Here is a 21,010-nt window from a genome sequence, read left to right as displayed (position 1 = left end):
TATTGCTACTTACGTTAAAATCTCTTCTTAGGACGTATTAGGACGTCTAAGCTGCGTTTCATTCGATCCTATTTGAGCTTATTGAGTACACTCGGTTTAAAAAAATATTAATAAAACAAAATCTGTTTAATTTACAATGATTATTATAATTTTTGTGTTTGAGATTTTGAAATTCGTGAAATATAACTTATTTTTTCTGGGATTGGGTATATATTTATATATAATATATATATTTGTCCGAGACCTCAATTGTTGAGGATCTTTTGTATCATTCCCTTAATCTTTACTTTCAAGCTACAAACATGCGCTCGCATGAATCTTGTTCGAAAACATTAGTCTAGAGTCATCTCTGTCCGGATATCCAATGCCTAAATTTTCCATTATTATTCTTTTTAGACCCTTGCAAAGTGTATGATGTATATTTTCCACTTCTTCAATGTAGAAACGTCTATCAGCGAAGGTAATTTTCTGTAAAAAATATACACCGGTGTCAAAATACCCAGTAAGTGGCCCGATATGGAATGAATTCTTTTTCCTTAACTTTGAATTCTGTGAAGCCTAATTTAAAACTACTTTTAAGGCTTAATTTCGCGTTTTTTTGTCATCCGTGACCCCGAGCAGTATAAAGAGTCGAAATGTTTACGAAAACCAGAGAAAATAGTCAATAGAACCTTACAGTTTCCCAAATATGTTTGTTTGTGTGTGTGCCTTAATTCCGATGTCTTACTTCTTTGTAACATTTGACTGTGGTGTGAAGTCGTGGCGTAAAGGATAAGACGGCCGATGTAATCGTATCGAGCGACGCGGCTGTATCGGTGTTCGAATCCCGTAGACAGGTAGAAAATTTTCCAATGAAACACGTATTTAACAAATGTTCACACGTTTGACTTCCACGATGAAATAAAAATTAAAACTACAAAAACTATAATTTCCGTTATTACTGCTTGTGAGCCAGCACGGGTAGGTACAACAAACTCACCTATTTCTGTCGGGAAGCAGTAATGCGTTTTATTTGAAGTATGGGGCAGCCGTTGTAGTATAAATCTGGGACTTAGAACTTATGTTTCAAGGTGAAACCACTTAAAACCAGGACCGAGAGCTCGTTCACCCAAATAATCAATTAAAAATAATATTTCACTAGAGTCTTTTGAGAATCATATCGAGCAAGATCGAGGGACTGCTGATCAATAGCCTTTGCAGTAGGCACTTGGAAGGAGAAAAAATAATAATAAAAAATTATGTAATGGTATAAAATGTATATAATGATAGTTATGTGTTAGATTTTTTAAGTTACTAACATAGATTATTAGTAATTACTACTAACCAAATGTTATGGTTTAAAAAAAAAACTGAAATAAAGTATTAAATAATAATAATAACTTGCAAAGATTTGTCATGTCATTGCATATACACCCAGAATCACGAAGCAATCCTACGCTCTCTCGTTTAGGTAAGATAATTGTTAGACAAACTAATTGTGAACTCAATTTAATGTGTCAAAGTACGTGACTGCATTCAAATTATCTTATCAGTGTTTCTTTAAGCCATTAGCAAATGTAGGTAGAGAAAATTAATAAATCTATGTAACTTTTACTTTCACAAAACTTATATCTTAATACGAACTCTTATGGAGAGCGAAAGGGAAACTCGACAATTCAAGACTTGGATGTCCAATAATGATTACAATCTGAGTACTTAATTTACGTATGAAATTCATGTAATTTCACATATAGTTTGTTAAGTAGTTTAATTACATGTTTTTTATGTTGTTTAGTAATCTTCATTTCGACCAGGCCATTCTATACTTCTAACGATACACAATACTTCGTGGCTTAGTTAAACAATATTGTGGTACCATTGAGGTCACAATACGTCCTATCAGCAGAAAGCTACCAACTTATCTTTTTTTATTTTTTTTATTTTTTTTATTGCTTAGATGTGTGGACGAGCTCACAGCCCACCTGGTGTTAAGTGGAATACTTTAAGTGCGTTTGTGATACTATAAGTATACTAGCTGACCAGGCAGACTTCGTAGTGCCTCAATCGATAAATAAAAGACCTAAGCTTTTGTATAAAACAAACTTATAACAAACAAAAGGAATCCGTCCGAGGGGGGACACATCAAAGGAAAAAGAAAATTGTTATTTCTATTTAATTCCAAGCATTTTCATTTTTATCTAACCTTTTAAACCTTCTCTGGACTAACACAAATAATTCAAGATCAAAATTGGCTAAATCGGTCCAGCCGTTCTCGAGTTTTAGCGAGACTAAACGAACAGCAATTCATTTTTATATATGTAGATAGATAGATTGTATAGTTGGCACAGGATATTGGCTCAATCTCTCTGTGCCGAAACTGTGTGGCCAGCTGGAGCGCGCCGATATGAATACATATTAGTTTTTGATACGTAACACAGTAGTTGGACGCGTACTTTCACTTGTATAGGCCGACCTTGACTGCGCGTGACCCTCGTTCGATTTACACGAAGGTTCATAGGAAACTGAGAGTCAATACGTGACTTTTAATTCCGATGTTTCTGATTTAACTAAATTTATTAGACTTATTGAAGAATGCGGTATCGATGCACGCTATTTATTTTACGTGATAAAAAGTTCCCATAATGTTTAGGCTTTTAATTCATGATGCGCTTACTGGTGGTAGGACGTCTTGTGACGGACGTGAGTCCTCACGGGTAGGTACCACCGTACTGCCTATTTCTGCCGTGAAGCAGTAATGCGTTAATGTTTGAAGGGTGGGGCAGCCCTTGGACTGTTACAACTGACCGTACCTTACACCTCTTGTCTCAAGGTGAGTGGCGGCTTTTACGTTGTTGTTGTCTATAAGCTCCGGTAACCACTTAATAGCAGGTGGTCCGTGAGCTCGTTGACCCATCTAAGTAATAAAAAAAAAACACGCTCAATATGAAATATTTTTTTGGTAACCAAAATTGTGGAAGTGATAATTGAATAATGAAACTAGCACTAAAGCAGGGCTATTAAATGAAAAGGATTTTTTTGTAGTATAAATTTTTTGTAAGCATCACTTTTAACTTACAATATTGCAACTTGGTTCATAATTTTCTATGAAACAATTAAAATACGACGTCAAACGTTATTACCGTATTATGTATAATGCAACGAAGGGGAAGCCACGGACCACATCTGAATTATCAAAAAACATGTACGAACCGAGTTGTTGAAACAAAAACGCGTTCTGATTGGAAAGTTGTTAATCACAGATGCTCGTATTTAATTAGGTTGCCCGTACCACGAAGCCTCACCTCTGAGTATTGACAGTTTGATTTCATCTTGGCAAAGGGTTATAACACGTTCGATCTTCTGTGGAGCCGTCGGTGGATTTTTGCATCTCTGCTCCTGGAAATGTCAAATTAGAATTAGGGTATTATAATATTATAATTTTTTTTATTGCCGTATAGGCAGACGAGCATACGGCCCACCTGATGGTGAGTGGTTACCGTCGCTCATGGACGTCAGCAATGCCAGGGGCAGAGCCAAGCCGCTGCCTACCGTTTAATACTCTCCACAGGCCTCGTTTGAAGAAGGACATGTCATAGCGCTCGGGAAACACCGTGGAGGGGAGCTCATTCCATAGCCGGATGGTATTATAATATACACTGTTGAAATCGTCTCGTAATAATGTCGTCACCATAATTTGACCGATAGTTGTCCACTACAGAACATAAGATCACTTAAGTTTTGTCAGTTTTTTTTCCACGAAGACAGCGAAACAAAACCGAACAGAAAAAAAACATTAAAGAAATTATCCATACCAAATAACCGTAACTTGTATGTCTTTGTTAAAAATAAATATTTATTTATGTCAATAACTTTGAATGGAATTTTCCGTTTTTTCCTTGAAATATTGTTGAATACAGTCTATGTCACCGTATTTAGTACAATGTTAAGTAATTATTCTAAGCATTTAATAATAAAGGTTTGATTTGTTAGGTTATTTTAGCCCTCAAGAAAACTTAAAGCATATAAAATTCTCATATTAAGTCTGTTTTTTTTGTTCAATATAAATGCAGACACTTGAAAATGTGTAAAAGCAATTTTTACAATTAAATGCCAGGTCTATTAATATTATCATCAATTTTTATTATAAAAACTTTGAGAATTTCTGATTTTCCGACTAAGTTCTAAAACGTCGGCAAAAATTAAAACGAAAATCATAAACGTGAAATTAAAATGTAAAAATAGTTTTAATTATATCTACGGATGGCGTAAGCCAAAGAAAAAACTAATTAAATGAAAATTTACATCATAAAGTCGTTGGTCATATTTTAATTTACAAATTATAATGTATACAATCCTCAATCATTGAGTAACACTCAATCGTCCGTTAATTAAAATGCAAATTTTAATGAAGCGTGTCTATTTTTGGTTTTTATTATAAAGATGAGTTTGAAATATTTTGGACGACCTGGAGGCTAAAACTAGTAAATAAAATGTCACATTGAAAAATAACGAAAATAATCTCGATAAAAATAGAATTTATAATTCTCCCGTAAAATGATCAACTAAAATATAAAATAATGTATTATTACAAGTTTTCCTCAAAATTTGGGACCCGAAACACCTACAGTAAAAAATCAAAATTATTTTCACTCATTCGAAAATAGTTTTTATAACTCTCAGGATCTTCATCTGCTAATTCAGAGACTAACTTCATTGCACCTAAATGCCTTCTTGTTGACCATCCTCGAATCTTTTTTTCTTGATAGTCTTTTTTTAAGTTTATAGGTATATAAGCATTTCTTTAGCTACATTGAATATAGCAAATTATAGCTTTGATGTTGAAGGCGCCATGGTTACTGCGATACTGTGGATTTCGCGACACTACTTTTTTAACGAAATTACTTTCGCATATATCGAAACTACTTTCGTGAAACTGAGCTCAACATGCATGACACTAATTTCGTAATGTAAATCCCGCATAACAGATAAGTTGGCCAGTTCGAATCCCGAAGTGGTACTCATTTTTCCAATGAAATACGTATCTACGTAGTTCATGTTCATGACTGACTTCTATGATGAGGAACATCATCTAAATAACAATACCAAAACCGCAAAGAATACATTTTGCCCTTAAACAATTGAGACAGACCTCAAGTCTCAAAGTTTCAGCATCGACGTCGTGATGTTTATAGGTTCCGGTAACTACTTAGTGCCAGATGTGCCGTTAGTTCGTTCAGGCATTTAAACAATAAAAATAGCCTATTTTGTAACTTGCCTTGTTGTGAATGCAAGGAAAAAGTGTGAAGCGAAAATTTTTCATGATTTACTTCACGTGCTATAACCACACAAATCAATTTTGAAATAATTTGAGCAACACCGCAATGCAAACTTAATCGTGTCAATGCTGCCAACATGTCACGGGAGATTGGAAGGCTCGACCGCGATGTAGGAAATACAATGACTATGATTATCATTGTTCGTACTTTCAATACAATGAACATTCAGGTTTTGTTTCAATTGCCTACTTAAATCGTCATTTTGCGAATTTATTTCAGGAACTACATAAAAACTCCTGTATGCCTTTAAATATGGTAATTAATATATCGCCTCAGTCTGAATTCATTTAAATAGATTAAGCAATTATAATATTAATCACGCGTTTAATATGTACAATCGTTTTTCATGGATAATGGTTGACACTTGTCTTCATTGACAGACTGTGACTCAGTCAGACTTTTAAATTGTAATTTCTTTTATCTCTTTATATGTATAATACCTACGTATATGTAAATAGACAACGAAAAAAAAAAAGAAAAAACATGTGCCATTTTCTCCTCTATTAATCAACCGATCTCCTTTTTTAATTTGTAGCTAATGACGACCTTTAGTGCAATAAAAACTTTTTGGAAACAGTTAATGGTTTTTTTTTAAATGTCAACAAGAAATCAAACGGAAAAATGTATTATTTGAAATGAATTTAAATTTTAATCATTGATTTATATTAGAATTTCGATTATTATCGTTTTCCGATGTATGTTGTCAGTGTATAAAGCAGGATTCCATTTCTCAGCGTACTTTGATCGCCAACTGGCTCTCACCGTTCGATGCAGACTATAAGTCGACACAGGTAGGTGTAAGATCTTGCCTATTTCTTATTAGTTTGAAGGCAGATACTCTTGAGACAATTGATGCTTCATGTCTCAGTGTGGGTCGTGGAATACGAGGTTTTAATGTCTATGGCCTTCTAGTAGCCTCTTTCCACCAAGATCGCAAGCTCATTCACCCATCTCAATAATAATTACTAAAAAAAACCGTCAGTGTTAAACTCGTTGGTGCCGGACTGATGAGTAGTCAATGATGCGGATGACCCAAAGATTCAATGAATAGATAAGAAGTTCGGTAATCAAATTTACCTCTAATTTAGGATTACACACACTTCGAAATGTAAACAGATTACTTAAGTAGTATATAAGTGTTAGTTACCTTCTAATTGTCTATGTAGGTAAGCGTCGCCAAATAAAACCTTAGTCGTCGGCGGCCGACTGTACAGGATTGGAAACGTTGGAAACAAAAGCGCGAGACGGAATTGTAAAAATTATTCTGAATTAGTAACACATTATATTGATTGTAATTCGCCTGAACTCAAAAAAATACATAACTAGGGGTAAAAGGCTATTTGTTTTAAAAGTCGTTTTTGCCAGAGAGCCATTTAAAGCTTATTTCTGCCGTGAAGAAGTAATGCGTTTCGGTTTGAATAGTATGGCAGCCGTTAACTATATTGAGACCTTAGAAGTCATATGTCAAGGTGAGTGGCGCCATTTACGTTGTAGATGTCTATGGGCTCCAGAACCACTTAACACCAGGTGGGCTGTGAGCTAGCCCAACCATCTAAGCAATAAAAAAAGAGTTTTTATTAAGGATTTTTTTTATTGCTTAGGTGAATGGACGCCTATTCCTAACGATTTTACTTAATCTAATTAGTCGGAGCAAATTTAATATTTTAAATTCAATAAATATTTACGAAACGCGCCAATGACATTGAGCTACAAAATTCAGATTGGCTTCCTTATATTTTTGTAATAAAATTAGAATTAGCCAAAAAGCAGTTTCTCCATTGGCTTTTTTTTTGCAAAGGTTACCAAATTCTGTTCAGATCAGTTTGTGTAATTTATTAGCTCTGTTTAACGGGTAAATTGGGTCTAGGACGCAAAGTTTCATATGTGTGTCTTATGTAATATGTTATAATTTGGTTTCAAAAGGCTTAAACGACTAGGCGAAATATTTCCCAATTGAAACGTTTTAAAGTAAAGTTGTTATAGCCGTTAATTTAGAAATATAATAAAGATAATGATAGCTAAAAAGTTATTCTGAAAGGAAAGTGTAAATTGACAAATATATTAATATCTTCTATGGCTGTGGATACTTAATAAAGTGGATAAACAATGCGCTAGTGCATGATTAAAAAAATAAATAAACCAACAGATATTTAGGCAAAAAAATGCTTTATAAATTGCCTAAAAAAAATTTAATTCGATTTGAAACAAAAAAAAAACCATAGACGTTGACTCTGGTATTTGTATGTTGGTACTTATTATGTACTACTGTAATTTTGAATCACTATTGATTACAACCTCGTTCGTGCAACTCTAATAAAAAAAAAGAAAGAGCAAAGAAAAAAGATCATTACTATTTTTAAATTTATTTGTTCATTTCCTCTTATGTAAGCAAGCAGTCGTTGCAGTTACCAGGAAAACAAATGTTTTCTTAAGAAACATTACCTTCAATAGACAGCCTTATGTTCATCACGATGTTGTTATTTACAATATAAATCCAGACACGTCCGGGCCTGAACTGTCGACCTTGTGTCTACAATTTGAGTGCCAAAATGATGCACATCGGAACATGTTTCAATTGATTGTTCAATTTATTTTACATGTTAAGGTCGCACAAACATCGTTTGAGATTGATTTGCGACTATAAAAACGTGTATGTGTATTTATCGAAACAAATCGAATTCAATATGGCAGGCTCCAAAACGGTTTGCTCCGTGGTAGTTAACGTTAATAGTTTTCAGATCAGGGTAGCCGTCAAAGAATACAATTGACATTAACAATTATTTTTATTTTCTTTGATTGTAATTCGAGGAACAGGTTAACTGACTACAAGAAACATGATCTTTGATTACAAATATATTTAATCAAATATTGTTTTGATGCTTGTTTGTCTTCAAATGACGTCATCATTGGCTTTATACAAAAATATTCTTTAGCCTTTATTTTTATATACTCTGTGTACGATCAGTCAGTTCAACTTATTCATTATGAAATTTTTATTATCCGTTTCAAACCTCTTCCCGTGTTCCGTATCCTTTTTTAACTTAGTTTCCAAATCTTTTAATTTACGTCATTGGCAAAAAGTAAACGCTATTGCCAAAAGAAAAAGAAAAAAAAAACTTATTGATAAACTCAAAACTCTTCTAATTGCAACTCAAAGGATGTTGACATCATCATCTCGAAAGTCGAATACAGTTTTAATTAATTATTAATAAATAACTATAATGAATATAAAACAAAAAAAAAACTAGTTTCATAAATTGGTCTATTTTGTTCTAAAAAAAACACATCTAGAAATCGGTTTTTCTTAATTTTTTAATAGGTCACGAACGCTTGTAATTCTTTACACTTCTTCCATTTAGAGCAAAGACGTTTAATTAGCCAACGTGCCGGTTGTCAACCGGTCAGTTATATAAGCGCCGTGTATTGCAAATAAACAGTATGGCGGCTGTTTAGCAATGTAGGGCCATACGAAAGTAACGCGTTTTGGGAAACTTGAGCAATATTTATGTATAATGGAAATTAGACTTAGAATTTGCATTATTAGGAAAATTACGGAAAGTTTTGCTGTAAAATGAAGACATGTACAAAACTCACTCTCAAAGTTGCAATGTTGTTTCCTTAAATCATCAAGCCCCATCATTTTGGGAGTCGTCGTGGCTTAAAGGATAAGACGCTCGGGACATATTTTTTTTTTATTTTTTTATTTCCCCTTGTAGCAGACGAGCATACGGCCCACCTGATGGTGAGTGGTTACCGTCGTCCATGGACTTCAGCAATGCCAGGGGCAGAGCCAAGCCGCTGCCAACCGCAAATCGTATCGAGCGATGCAATCGTGCCGGTGTTCGAATCCCACAGCCAGGTACCAATTTTTCTAATGAAATACTCAATAAGTTTCACGAATGACTTCCAGGGTGAAGGAATAATATCGTCTAATAAAAAACAAACCTCAAAATTAGGCCTCCCGTGTCAAGGTAAGTGGCAGCATTTAACGTCGTCGACGTCTATGAACTCCGATACCACTTTATACTTTTCGGTCTAGCTCGTCCGCCTACATAAATAATAAAAATAATAAAGTAAATGGCGGTAAAAGTGATTCGAGTTTAAACGGGTCAAATAAGTGGCAATATTACAAGATTGTGCTAAACTTGACGATGCTAATCACCTGCGTTTCATATTTCACAGTTATATCATAATATTTAGTCGTGTTTCGATATAAAAATTAACATTATTACTCAATCAAACACTTGAAAGTATTTCAAATATTCGCTTCAAGGACAGTTGATTGGTAAATTTTTTTGGTTAATTTTCAAATGTATATATGTATCAATATGGACGTATTATATAGATAGAGAAAAAACAGTAAGTACCATTTTTGCATCTGTCGACCGATTTTTTTTTTTGGTCAAACAATGATGTCAATATAAAAAAAAAAACATTGAAGTCTTTTTAATATAAAATATCATTATGAATGCAATACAGAAAATGTCTCACATAAAATCAATCTTAATCTTAAGGCGTCAGTTATTACGGTCGGAGTGCGATCACTCGACGAATACTAGTTAATTTTAATTCGCTTAAAAAACAATTGAGCTACACCGAAACATGAGAATTGAGTCACTAAAACGAAGTGGGTGTGTATAGCCTTGCTAATACGCTCTCATTCCTTATTAGGTGTCGTGTAGGTTAAATGTGTCTTCAAGTGTGTATAGAAACAGCCGCATTTCATACGATTACAATCTTGCTTGCTATATTACAGTTCCTATCTAATTTGTTACATTTTAAACTTATTGCATCGTAGCAAAATTAAGCAAAATGGTTATAAATACCATGCGGGCTTAGGTGTAGCAGTAAAATGGAGGCTAAATTTTCCTTCATCTACCAAAGATATCTTAAATAAGAACGTATCTATATTAATAATTGAGAATATGTATATAGTCTAAAAAGTGTTTTGAATGATAGATTATGTTGTTAAAATAGATTATCATTTTACTGTGTAGCCTTTCAACATCGCATTCGGACGTACAATTCACTTTTTTATATATTTACGAACTAAAAAGACTAAGACTAGGCGTACATATGGCTATATCGATAATGTTAGAGCTAAAAAAAGACAAAAAAAAACATTTTGTACGTTTTATCTGCAATATGCCATTTAAATCTAAAGATACCTAAAGACAAAGAAGCGGTTTAAGTATAATAGATCTCGCAATAAGTATTACATTTAAAACATAAATCGCTAGAATCTAAAAAGAATCTATTTATTAACATATTGATTCTTATTGCAAAGGGGGCAAACAAATCGTAACGTGCAACTTCATACACATTTTACATCTTAATTAGCTATTACATCAAATTAACATAGGATTAACATTGTGTTTTACTCTTGTGGTATGTTAGGACTTGCAAACAGTTTGTCACAAAAATATAAGGATTATGACAGTGTCTTCCTTCTCTTTTGAAGTACTTCTACTATATTATAATATTGTACTGTAAATCAATACTTTAATGAACTATTTATTGCTTTTAGCTTTAGTAAGCATGGCTCAACGATAATCACTTTGGCTCGATTTACGCTAAAAATAAAGTATTTAAATATAGTGATGAAAATGTCAAGAAAGTCTTCACTGAGCATAAAAGTTTTTTTTTATCGTAAAAAAAAAAGTTTGCTACCGACGCAGAGCTTTAAGCTACTGGTTTGTACTGCTGCGAGGGAAACAACTGACAAAAATGTCCGAAATGATTTTCGATCCTCCGTAAGCATTAAAATGTAACGCGATTGCATTTTCAAGACAAAACGATGCTGTCTAGTTACGTCAGGGCTTTTAAGCATTTTGTCTCTCAATAGAAATGCCGATTACGTATCTTATAATTGATTTGTTACTCGGTTTGCGGATAACCGGCAATCAGACGACACGGTTACAAGCAACCGCGTTATGTAACAGCGAAGCCAAGTTTGTAATAGGGAATTAGTTATAACTGATCACGGAAGCACATTAATTATATTCTTTCAAAGTAAATTATTTTGCGTTATTTTGCACTTTTTATTCAATTAACACGCAAATATGTCGGGAATAAGATTCTTGTCTTTTTTTTTCGTAATCCAAAACCTACTGCAATATAATAAAGCATTCTCACAGTGTCGCCAACTGTTTGAAAACTTTCCCCCTAAAGCAATTTCAAACACCACTAAATTCAAAACAAAACTCCCCAACGACGGACCAAGTATTTATTCATTACAATATAAGTAAAGAAATAAATAAAAATAATAAATAATTAGTCAATAACAATAGTTATTTAGTATTTTTAAGTATTTTTCTTTAATTTCATCACATTATGAAATTGTTAATTGTTATTTTTGTTGATGTACGTTGAAAAATTAAAAAAAAATACAAATAAAATTTTGTCCCTAAAAATATCCCCAAAAAATTTCACCCCCTAAAAAAATCCCTGTATAGATTTTTTCCCCCTAAATTTGGGGGGAAAACCCCGGAGTTGGCATCACTGCATTCTCATTTAACTCCACAATGAAGTAGACGTTAGAAAATAAAGGTACTCATCTATGGATATGTTTTTGTACGACAAAACGAGAACTTTTAACAATTAGTACGCCATAACACGGTTGTCGGCACAAAGCGAACACTTTCTCCCTTGTCTCGGTTCCACGCACCGATTGTTAAGAGCACCTGCCTCATTAGTACTTCATTGAACTACTAATAAGTACTTATATTACTTACTAATAAGAGTACTCAATACATTTCATTATACTGCCATAGTATCTATAGCATAATTAAAATATTAGTATTCTGTTTTTCATAGGGAATAACGAATTGTTCCATTTTTCCAATCCAAGGTTCGAGAACCAAAATAGAATTTAAAGATTTTAACTTCTTTCGATTTCGAGAGTCTGGCTTTAAAAATAACCATATGCAATTCACGCATGATTCAAGTAAAATTTTAAGAAGTTTTTATTATATTTCATTTTCTAGCTGGATAAATAATTTCTGTGTATATTATTTTTGTCTCTATTTAGTGACGTTTTTTCGTTAATTCGTGCTTCAATTACAAATACGGGTTAATAAGTGTTCTTTAATATTTTGGCTGATAAGCCTTGTGGTTTAATAGATAATTACTAGTGGTAGGACCTTTTGTGAGTCCGCCCGGGTAGGTACCACCACCAAGCGTATTACTGCCGTGAAGCAGTAATCCGTTTTGGTTTGAAGGGTGGGGTAGCCGTTGTAACTATACTGAGACCTTAGAACTTATATCTTAAGGTGGGTGGCGCATTTACTTTGTAGATGTCTATGGGCTCCAGTAACCACTTAACACCAGGTGGGCTGTGAGCTTGTCCACCCATCTAAGCAATAAAAAAATTTTCAAGTTTTAATTTTATTTATGGAATATCATGATTTCCTTACTGTTTCATCGTTATGCTATCATTGAATGTTATTTAAATCAGAGTACCTTGACTTTCTCGAATGGTGCACATACCGCCTTTGAAATGGCTCAGGAAATTTATTTCTACTAGCCATCTGATTTTCTGGTGTTTTTCGAAATAATGGATAAGATGCATATGTCTGACCACCTTGAGACATGAGAAGATAGTCTTAATAGTACGGTTACTCAGAAGTTCAAAATACGTTTTAGAACCAGTAGTTATTCTTTATATTTTACTGGTTTGATTTATTATATATACGACTAGCTTTTGCCCGCGACTTTGTCCACGTGGAATAGTTACTTTGGCATAACGCAAAATTTTACCCGCCTCTTCATTTATGTAGAAAGTGAAAATATTTTTGAACAATAGAATGTTATGGAGCTATTTAATATATATTTAATTTTATAATATATTTATTGGGCTCCGCTCGTATTGGTCTTAGCGTAATATTATATAGCCTATAGCCTTCCTCAATAAATGGGCTATCTGACACTGAAAGAATTTTTCAAATTGGACCAGTAGTTCCTGAGATTAGCGCGTTCAAACGAACTCTTCAGCTTTATAATATTAGCTTAGATGTTCTTCTATCACCATGAAAGGTGTCCGTGAAAATGTTATAAGCAGGAATTTTGTATCCATTTCTCAAAAAAACGTGATTACCGGTCATGAAATTTGAACTTCTGAGTTTCACACCTACTGGGCCATTGATGATACTACGCTAATTTAATGATACTGCTAAATAATTGAATATAAAACGCGGCAACGTGAGTTGGATCCCCGAGTGTTGGCAGGCTGATTAAAGTGTATGTATACGAATGCTGTGAGCTATACGCTAGGTCAGCGGCTCTCAACCTTTTTATACAGTGAGGCAATAACTTAAGCTTTCCAAATTTACCACACTCTACGTACTTAATGTTGATTTATTGATTGTTTTAATGAGCTTAGATCGATATATGAATATTTATTATACTATACCACAATTTTTAATTTTTTAAGCAATTGTATATTTACCCTGTATGTATAGCCTAGAGATTTGTAAATTTCACGATACACTTGAGGGGGCGTCATACAGTGGTTGTGAACCACTGCACTTTAGTGTTAGTCTAGTGATTTATCACTAAAGTATGATTCACATTACGATTTAGAGATTATTTTTAGTAATTTCACTGGTGGAAGGACCTCTTGTGAGTCCGCGCGGGTAGGTATCACCGCCCTGCCTATTTCTGCCGTGAAGCAGTAATGCGTTTCGGTTTGAAGGGTGGGGCAGCCGCTGTAAATATACTGAGACCTTAGAACTTATATCTCAAGGTGGGTGGCGCATTTATGTCGTAGATGTCTATGGGCTCCAGTAACCATTGAACGCCAGGTGGGCTGTGAGAGCGGCCACCCATCTAAGCAAATAAAAAAGTTTAGATATACATAATATCTTACTCGACACTGAAAAAATTAACAGCTCTGTCTGTCATTTCTTTAACGATAGCGATTTGTAACATTGTGTCATAGATTTTCCTTTACAAATATATACGAAGCAAGAAAGACATTGAGAGTTGCAAATACATTGTTTTCTTATAATTCGTTAACGTTTTGTTTCAACAGGTGTTCAGTCTGAAAAATAGTGATTCATGTTTATTGACTGTTTTGGGTATTTTTATGTTTCTTTCATTATATAATTAAAGCATATTTCAAATAAAACTAGCCATGGTAAATAATAAACTAATCTCGAATAAGACACGTAGGTCTCTGTAACTCAATGACAACAAGGTAACTCTTTAATAAAATTGACTTTATGGACTCAATTTAAAAAAAAAAGTTAATTTTGTGACGACGCTGCCAATTGTTGAGCACACCTGACTTTTCAGTAGTTCGTGTGCTAAATATTGCAATAGGATATATCTACATAATAATATTCTATATTTAAATTGACTCGTGTCTTCATTCCCTTCTTTATTATTCATAGTCGAGTTTTATAGTCGAGTATAAATAAAAACATTTCGTATTTTACATTTAGATATAACAAAAATAATGTCAGAAAACCTATGTGCGTGTCTCTTTGCTACTTCACAACTGTCAAATCAATCAATACTTAAAAAAATGTACCTAAATACTCGTAATTTAGTGCATAAAAATATCTATTTTTAATGACATTATCTCTACCTTAATAGATACTCTTTAAAAGTCAAAGTGAAACAAAGTTTTTGGAAAAAAGTGTACCTATGTTAATGATGGTTCTTTGACAAATATGCTTATCAATATCTTACCAAGGTTTGGAATATTTATTTTTAAATAATAATTTACATTTATACAGCCACTACTGTCTTATCGTTTCAGTGTGTTTAGAATGTTTTGTATGTATCCAAGAGTAGCTTAATACAAATGCGACAAGTTCCATCCAAGGCCGCGAAATAGAAACTGGAGTGGCTTTTGTAAGAAAGGTCAACTTGTATGTTATAAATTAATTATATTCGAACGATATTTGATTTTTTAGAGAACGATATTTGATTATGGTAGGCAGCGGCTTGGCTCTGCCCCTGGCATTGCCGACGTCCATGAGCTACGGTGACCACTTACTATCAGATGGGCTGTATGCTCGTCTGCCTACAAAGGCAATTAAAAAAAAAAATTAAAGTGACTAATTTATTTAATTTGTATAAAAAGTAATTGAATAAAACCTCGACAAACTGAGAGGAATAGTTCCATATGCGATTATAAATTCACTTACGTTGTCCGTAGAAATAGCGCTATCGCACATCGATATGCCCAAAACGCAGAAACAGCAGAGAAGCGCACTGATTTTACGAACCATCTTTATTACACAGATCCACTAATTTTCTGTCACTTTTGAATTTAGAATATCGATCGTACGCTTTTTATTGGGTACGAGTAACAGGCGGCGAAAGGTGCGGCGCGGTCGAACGCTATGTGCAATGAGAATCGTGAATGTGGGGTTTTTTGAAAGGCCCGCGTAGGAGGGTTTCGCGCGATTTATTGGTCCGTTCCATTTTACGCAAATTCAAACGTTGAAATAATAAAAAAAGAACAAGTTAAAGGAACGTCAGTAATGCAACGGGTTCCGTGGACGCGATTAATTTTTGTGCTAATGTGTTTAATATATACATATATAGATAGTCGTATGTCTAGTAATGGATAACTGTAGGTTGATGATGATGTTGATGATACAAAAGAGGCATATAAATATTTAGCCTTTTCTAGAAATCTTTTATAATGCTTAAAATAATAAGTCGGAAACCATTTTTTAATTCCTTTTTCTTTGCATTTATTTTAAAGCTTCGGAGTTTTCTTTTAGATATTAAGTAATGTTTTTTTTTTATTTACCTTTTTTATTATATATTTAAAAAAATGCATCATTGTAAAACGGCATCTAGAATGTTATGGTTCTCTTAATAGTGAAATTTTTTGGTTTGTGTTGTACCTATATTTGAAATTTTATATGAGTATGTGTTAATTTATTCCGAAACAAAGAAATACCTACTGGGTAATTTAAATCGACCCATCTTATTGTTTGAATAATCTACTAAATATTATTCAAATACCTATGACAAACGAACATTATAAAATTATTAAGCTATATTTTTTATCTGTGGAACCCTGGAAACGTGTTGTGATTATTTCATAATACATTGTTGTTTATGAATGTATATTTACTTTTGATCTACAACTAATATATTACTGGATGATTAATGCTAAGTATTATATAATCTTTACTTGAATTGTGCTAAAATAAGTTTAAATATGTTAATTTCAATTTTGTACACGATAATTTATTTTCTGGCTTAAAAGCAAAATCCGTTGTCACATTTTTGTCTCGAAGATTTTCTTCAGGCGCCAAGCTTTTTGAATTGTACAGGATGTCTTCGTAGTTTCCTCGAAAAAAATCAGTTTATAAGAATTTCTAAGAGAAAATGTACACGAAATTGTCATTTTATTCTTTTTAGCTCACGGCCCATTTTATGTTAAGGGAATGTTAACATAAACAGACGTCACAACATGTTTTTGGCGATTGTTTATGCTCAGATGTGAGATCGAAACTTTTATTTTATGGAATAACGGGTGGGTACCTCGCCCTCCAAATTTTTTTTTAATGCTTAGATGGGTGGACGAGCTCACAGCCTACCTGGTGTTAAGTGGTTACTGGAGCCCATAGACATCTACAACGTAAATGTGCCATCCACTTTGAGATATAAGTTCTAAGGTCTCAATATAGTTACAACGGCTACCACACCCTTCAAACCGAAACGCATTACTGCTTCACAGCAGACATAGGCGGGGTGGTATCCGTGCGGACTCACCAACCACTGCGGGATTCGAAGACCGGTGCATCGCTAGATACGAATGCACCGGACGTCTTATCGTTTAGGCCACGACGACAACAGTAAAAGTAAGTAAAAGTTAAGTAATAATTTGTTAATAAGACTTTTGATTTATAAAGCACAAGTCCAGCCTCGCGTGGAGTATGCCCCCACCTCTGGGCCGGGGCTCCCACATACCAGCTACTTCCATTTGACTACATACAGAAGAAAGCCATTCGGATTGTCGATAATCCTATTCTCACGGATCGTTTGGAGCTTGCGGAGGGACATCGGGTCTCTGTATTTTGTACCGTATGTTCCACGGGGAGTGCACTGAGGAAATATTTGACATGATCCCATCATATCGTTTTTACTCTACTAAGAAAAAACCAAGAAGAATAATAATAAAACATCTAACCTTTGAATAGAAATTGAATTTGATATTTACAGAATTAAATTTGATGCTTGCAGAATTGAATTTGTTACTTACAAATTTGAATTTGAAGTTTATAAAGCAGAATTTGAAGTTAGAAACCTATACATATACTTAGCCTGGCCATAAATACTGTTACAAAGGAAAACAAAAAAAAATCTATGGCAAATAATATTGATTACTTTTACAGTGTGTTAGTTTAATACATAAATATAAAACAATTTAAGGTATAAAAAGCTTATTCGAAGTGGTTTCCATTGGCTGCAATACAGTCCTTTAAACATTGAGGTCAGTTATCAATAGAAGCACGCACTCTTTCCATGGGAAAATTTTTCACTGCCAATCGTACGGATTGTTTTAGGGACTCCAAATTATCATGGCGTTTAGAGCAAGCCGTACTCTCTAAAACTGACCATAAATCATAATTCAGCGGATTAAGATCGGGACTAGACGACGGCCAGTCTTCAGCTCTGATGAAGTCCGAAACGTTCGTTTCCAACCAAGACTGCGTAGACTGAGCTTTATGACCTGGCGCCGAGTCTTGCTGGAAATGTTGCTCAATTGTAAAAAAATTTCATCCGTAGAGAAAAAATTTCTATGACCTCCTTTTGCGTACCGCTTCAGTAGTTATTTCGATTTTACCACCCTATTCTCTTTTAAATTATCAGTTAAAAAATGACCAGTACGTCTCTTATAGGCTGCAAGTCCTAAGTTATCTTTTAAAATACGCGACATGGTTCTAGGTGCTATCTTCATCTCCCGAGATAAAATATTTTGCTTTCGGACAGGATTTCTTCGAATTCTTTCCCTTACTGCTTTGACCACCTTTTTCGTACGAACACTACGTGGACGGCCAGATCTTATTCTGTCACAAACAGAGCAGGTCTCATTGCATCTATTAATAGCCCGGTACACAAACATTTTACTAATACCAAGCGTATGGAGAGTTTTAAAAATTGCACATGGCTCCATACCTACTTTGTGTAATGCAATCACAGCGATCCGGTTCTCTTTATCACCCCACTCCATTTTATTATCGCAAAATATTGTACAATGTATTGGCACCAAAATGAGAAAACTGAATGTGCAATAATATAAAAATGACAGATTCCAGATTCAAATGTAATATTTTGTTTATTTTTAATTGTAACAGTATTTATGGCCAGGCTAAGTATGTATTCAATACAGAAAATATCGACATCGAAATTTTGCCTCATAGACTTTAAATACGAGACCGAAGTTTTAGTTGTGTTGCATAAAGATTATCAATTCCTGCCAACTACCAACAGGAAGATAATATGGCTCCTTGCTAAAAAAGAAGATGCGTGGATTAATTCGATACGTCCTGTCATAAGTAAGATTGATTACTTCAATCTTGTTCGCCTATAAATTGTAATAGAAAACAGGTAAAATATTAAAAGTCATTAACTAAGTGATATCGCATAGTGGTATAATCTAATATTAAAATTGAATTCAATGTGCTCTCGAACCACATAACAACTGATAAGGAAAGTCATACAACACAAACTGCAATACGTTCAGTTCACTTTTGTTATTAATTAGTGCATGTTGTTCGTGTTAGCGTCAAAGCACTTTGTTGACAACCTAAAAAAAGAATTGAATTGTTAACTGATTGTTACGTGACACTATTTTAAAAGTATCATTTTGTTTCTGTTCTTAAAAAGAATATATTATTTTTACAAAATTTTTAAGGTGCAGTATTCGGGTTGTTTTACTCTGAAATTATTTTCAATATGGCAGCCTGGGAAAACGACGAAGAAATAATGCGGTTCCGGGAATATTTAAAAATACCAAGCGTACAGCCAGATGTGGATTATAGTGAGTATTGTTTGTTTGTCTCTGAGTAGTAAATAACCAATTGAATTTAGTGGTGCTAGGGAGTTTTCTAAGCCTGCACACACCACGTTCCTGCCTAATTCTGTAACGACTGCAAAAAAGCAGTTTCGGTTTAAAGAAAAACTAAAAAAAAAGACGTGTGGCACTCGGGGACTACCGCGGTAAAGCTATTGCAAAGCATTTTTTATCAACTTATGCAATTACAATTAGACAATAATAATTTAATATTAAAACAATATTAAAAATAAGACCACGCTATATTTATAAACATTAGCGGTCCTCTTCACACTCATAAGCTAGACCGCGTGAGAGAGAGATTGGCAGACTTTTCATGATGCTCATGCAGTGCGACGTCACGCCGCGCGCTTATTCACAAACACTACACCAGCACAACGTGTGAATGTGTTAAACGCGAGCTACATAGTAGGCGTAGTGGGGGTGTCAGGTTATTTTCGTTACGGAATTTCTTGATTCTCAAGGCCCGCGATAGAAGCTATGAAATAGCTTAAAAATATCTCTAGAACGCAAATCGAACTATCGAACAGAACAATCAATATAAAATTCATTTATCCTATTCATACTGAAGCGAAGTTATTATAATAAATTGTTGTACTGTCCTCGGTCCTTGATACATGTGCAATTTTTGCAAGTGAATCGGTAGTCTTGAATAGTTTTTTTTTTGTATAGCTTAGATGGGTAGACGAGCTCACAGTCCACTTGGTGTTAAGTGGTTACTGGAGCTCATAGATATCTACAACGTAATGAGCCACCCACCTTGAGATAAAAGTTCTAAGGTCTCAAGTACAGTTACTACGGCTGCCCCACCCTTCAAACCGAAACGCATAACTGCTTCACGGCAGAAATAGACAGGGTGATGGTACCTACCCGTGCGGACTCACAAGAGATCCTACCACCAGTAAATTAATAGTTGAAAAGTAGTCGATTGAAAATGAATCAGAGATTTTTCTGCATAAAAACAAGCATACGTACTACATCAAGACTAAATATATTGTGTTTGGAAATGAATCTCGTTTGTCTAAGCTTCCATCACAACCTTTCAATGGGTTAAATATTCGAAATGACCCCATTGAGAGAGTATATGAGGCGCGTAACTTGGGCCTACTGATGGACGCAGGTCTCCGGTTTAAGAAGCATGTCACTGAGATGGTCCGCCACTGCTTCTATCGCTTGAAGGTCCTGTACCGCATCCGCAATTATCTCAGTGAAAAACTTCGAATTCAACTCGTTGAGACACTGATTCTCTCGAAACTGAATTATGCGGACGTGGTATACGGATCAAGATTACTTAATTCAACTGGGCGCATATTACAGAGAGTACAGAATGCATGTATGAGATTTTGCTTTAGCATCCCACCACGATCCCATGTTATGCCGATAATTAATCAAAGCAAAATGTTGAATTTAAAGTTGAGAAGGAAGTTGCATTTTGCTTGTTTATTATTTGGAGTCGTAAAATTGCAAACGCCGAATTATTTGCATCTTAAGTTGACTTATTTAGGAGATGGCGGTAGGCAATCGCGACAACGCTCCCAAGTGTTTGCAACTCCTCGACACTGCTCTGCTGCTTTTAGAGGCAGCTTCCGCTACTTGGCCTCTAAATGTTGGAATAATATTCCTCCACCTATCCGGCACCAGAGAACGC

General features: G+C 34.3%; 2 protein-coding genes across 4 annotated transcripts in view; one reads left to right on the top strand and one right to left on the bottom strand.

Moving 5' to 3' along the window:
- Positions 1-15,701, bottom strand: part of LOC101746958 (general odorant-binding protein 70) — a 31,352-nt gene extending 15,651 nt beyond the window's left edge. Inside the window, exons 1-2 of the mRNA XM_004931933.5 lie at positions 15,470-15,701; positions 3,282-3,375 (exon numbers count right to left, since the gene is read on the bottom strand). Coding sequence (XP_004931990.1) covers positions 3,282-3,375; positions 15,470-15,553 — 178 coding nt within the window. The 5' untranslated portion in view covers positions 15,554-15,701. The remainder of the gene's footprint in view (positions 1-3,281; positions 3,376-15,469) is intronic.
- The window catches only part of LOC101746161 (aminoacylase-1), a 29,105-nt gene continuing 14,067 nt past the window's right edge, over positions 5,973-21,010 (top strand). The window contains exons 1-2 of one of the 3 annotated variants that reach the window (XM_038018869.2): positions 5,973-6,106; positions 19,204-19,329. In XM_038018869.2, coding sequence (XP_037874797.1) covers positions 19,245-19,329 — 85 coding nt within the window. In that variant the 5' untranslated portion in view covers positions 5,973-6,106; positions 19,204-19,244. Of the gene's footprint in view, positions 6,107-16,763; positions 17,147-19,106; positions 19,126-19,203; positions 19,330-21,010 lie in introns of those variants that run through there. The other 2 variants (XM_062674876.1, XM_062674877.1) reach the window with 2 other exon arrangements.

This window comes from Bombyx mori, chromosome 22 (genome assembly GCF_030269925.1).
Source record: "Bombyx mori chromosome 22, ASM3026992v2".
Lineage (NCBI taxonomy): Eukaryota > Metazoa > Arthropoda > Insecta > Lepidoptera > Bombycidae > Bombyx > Bombyx mori.
The sequence above is the reverse complement of the archived record's forward strand: the minus strand, read 5'-3'. Positions and strand labels throughout refer to the sequence as shown.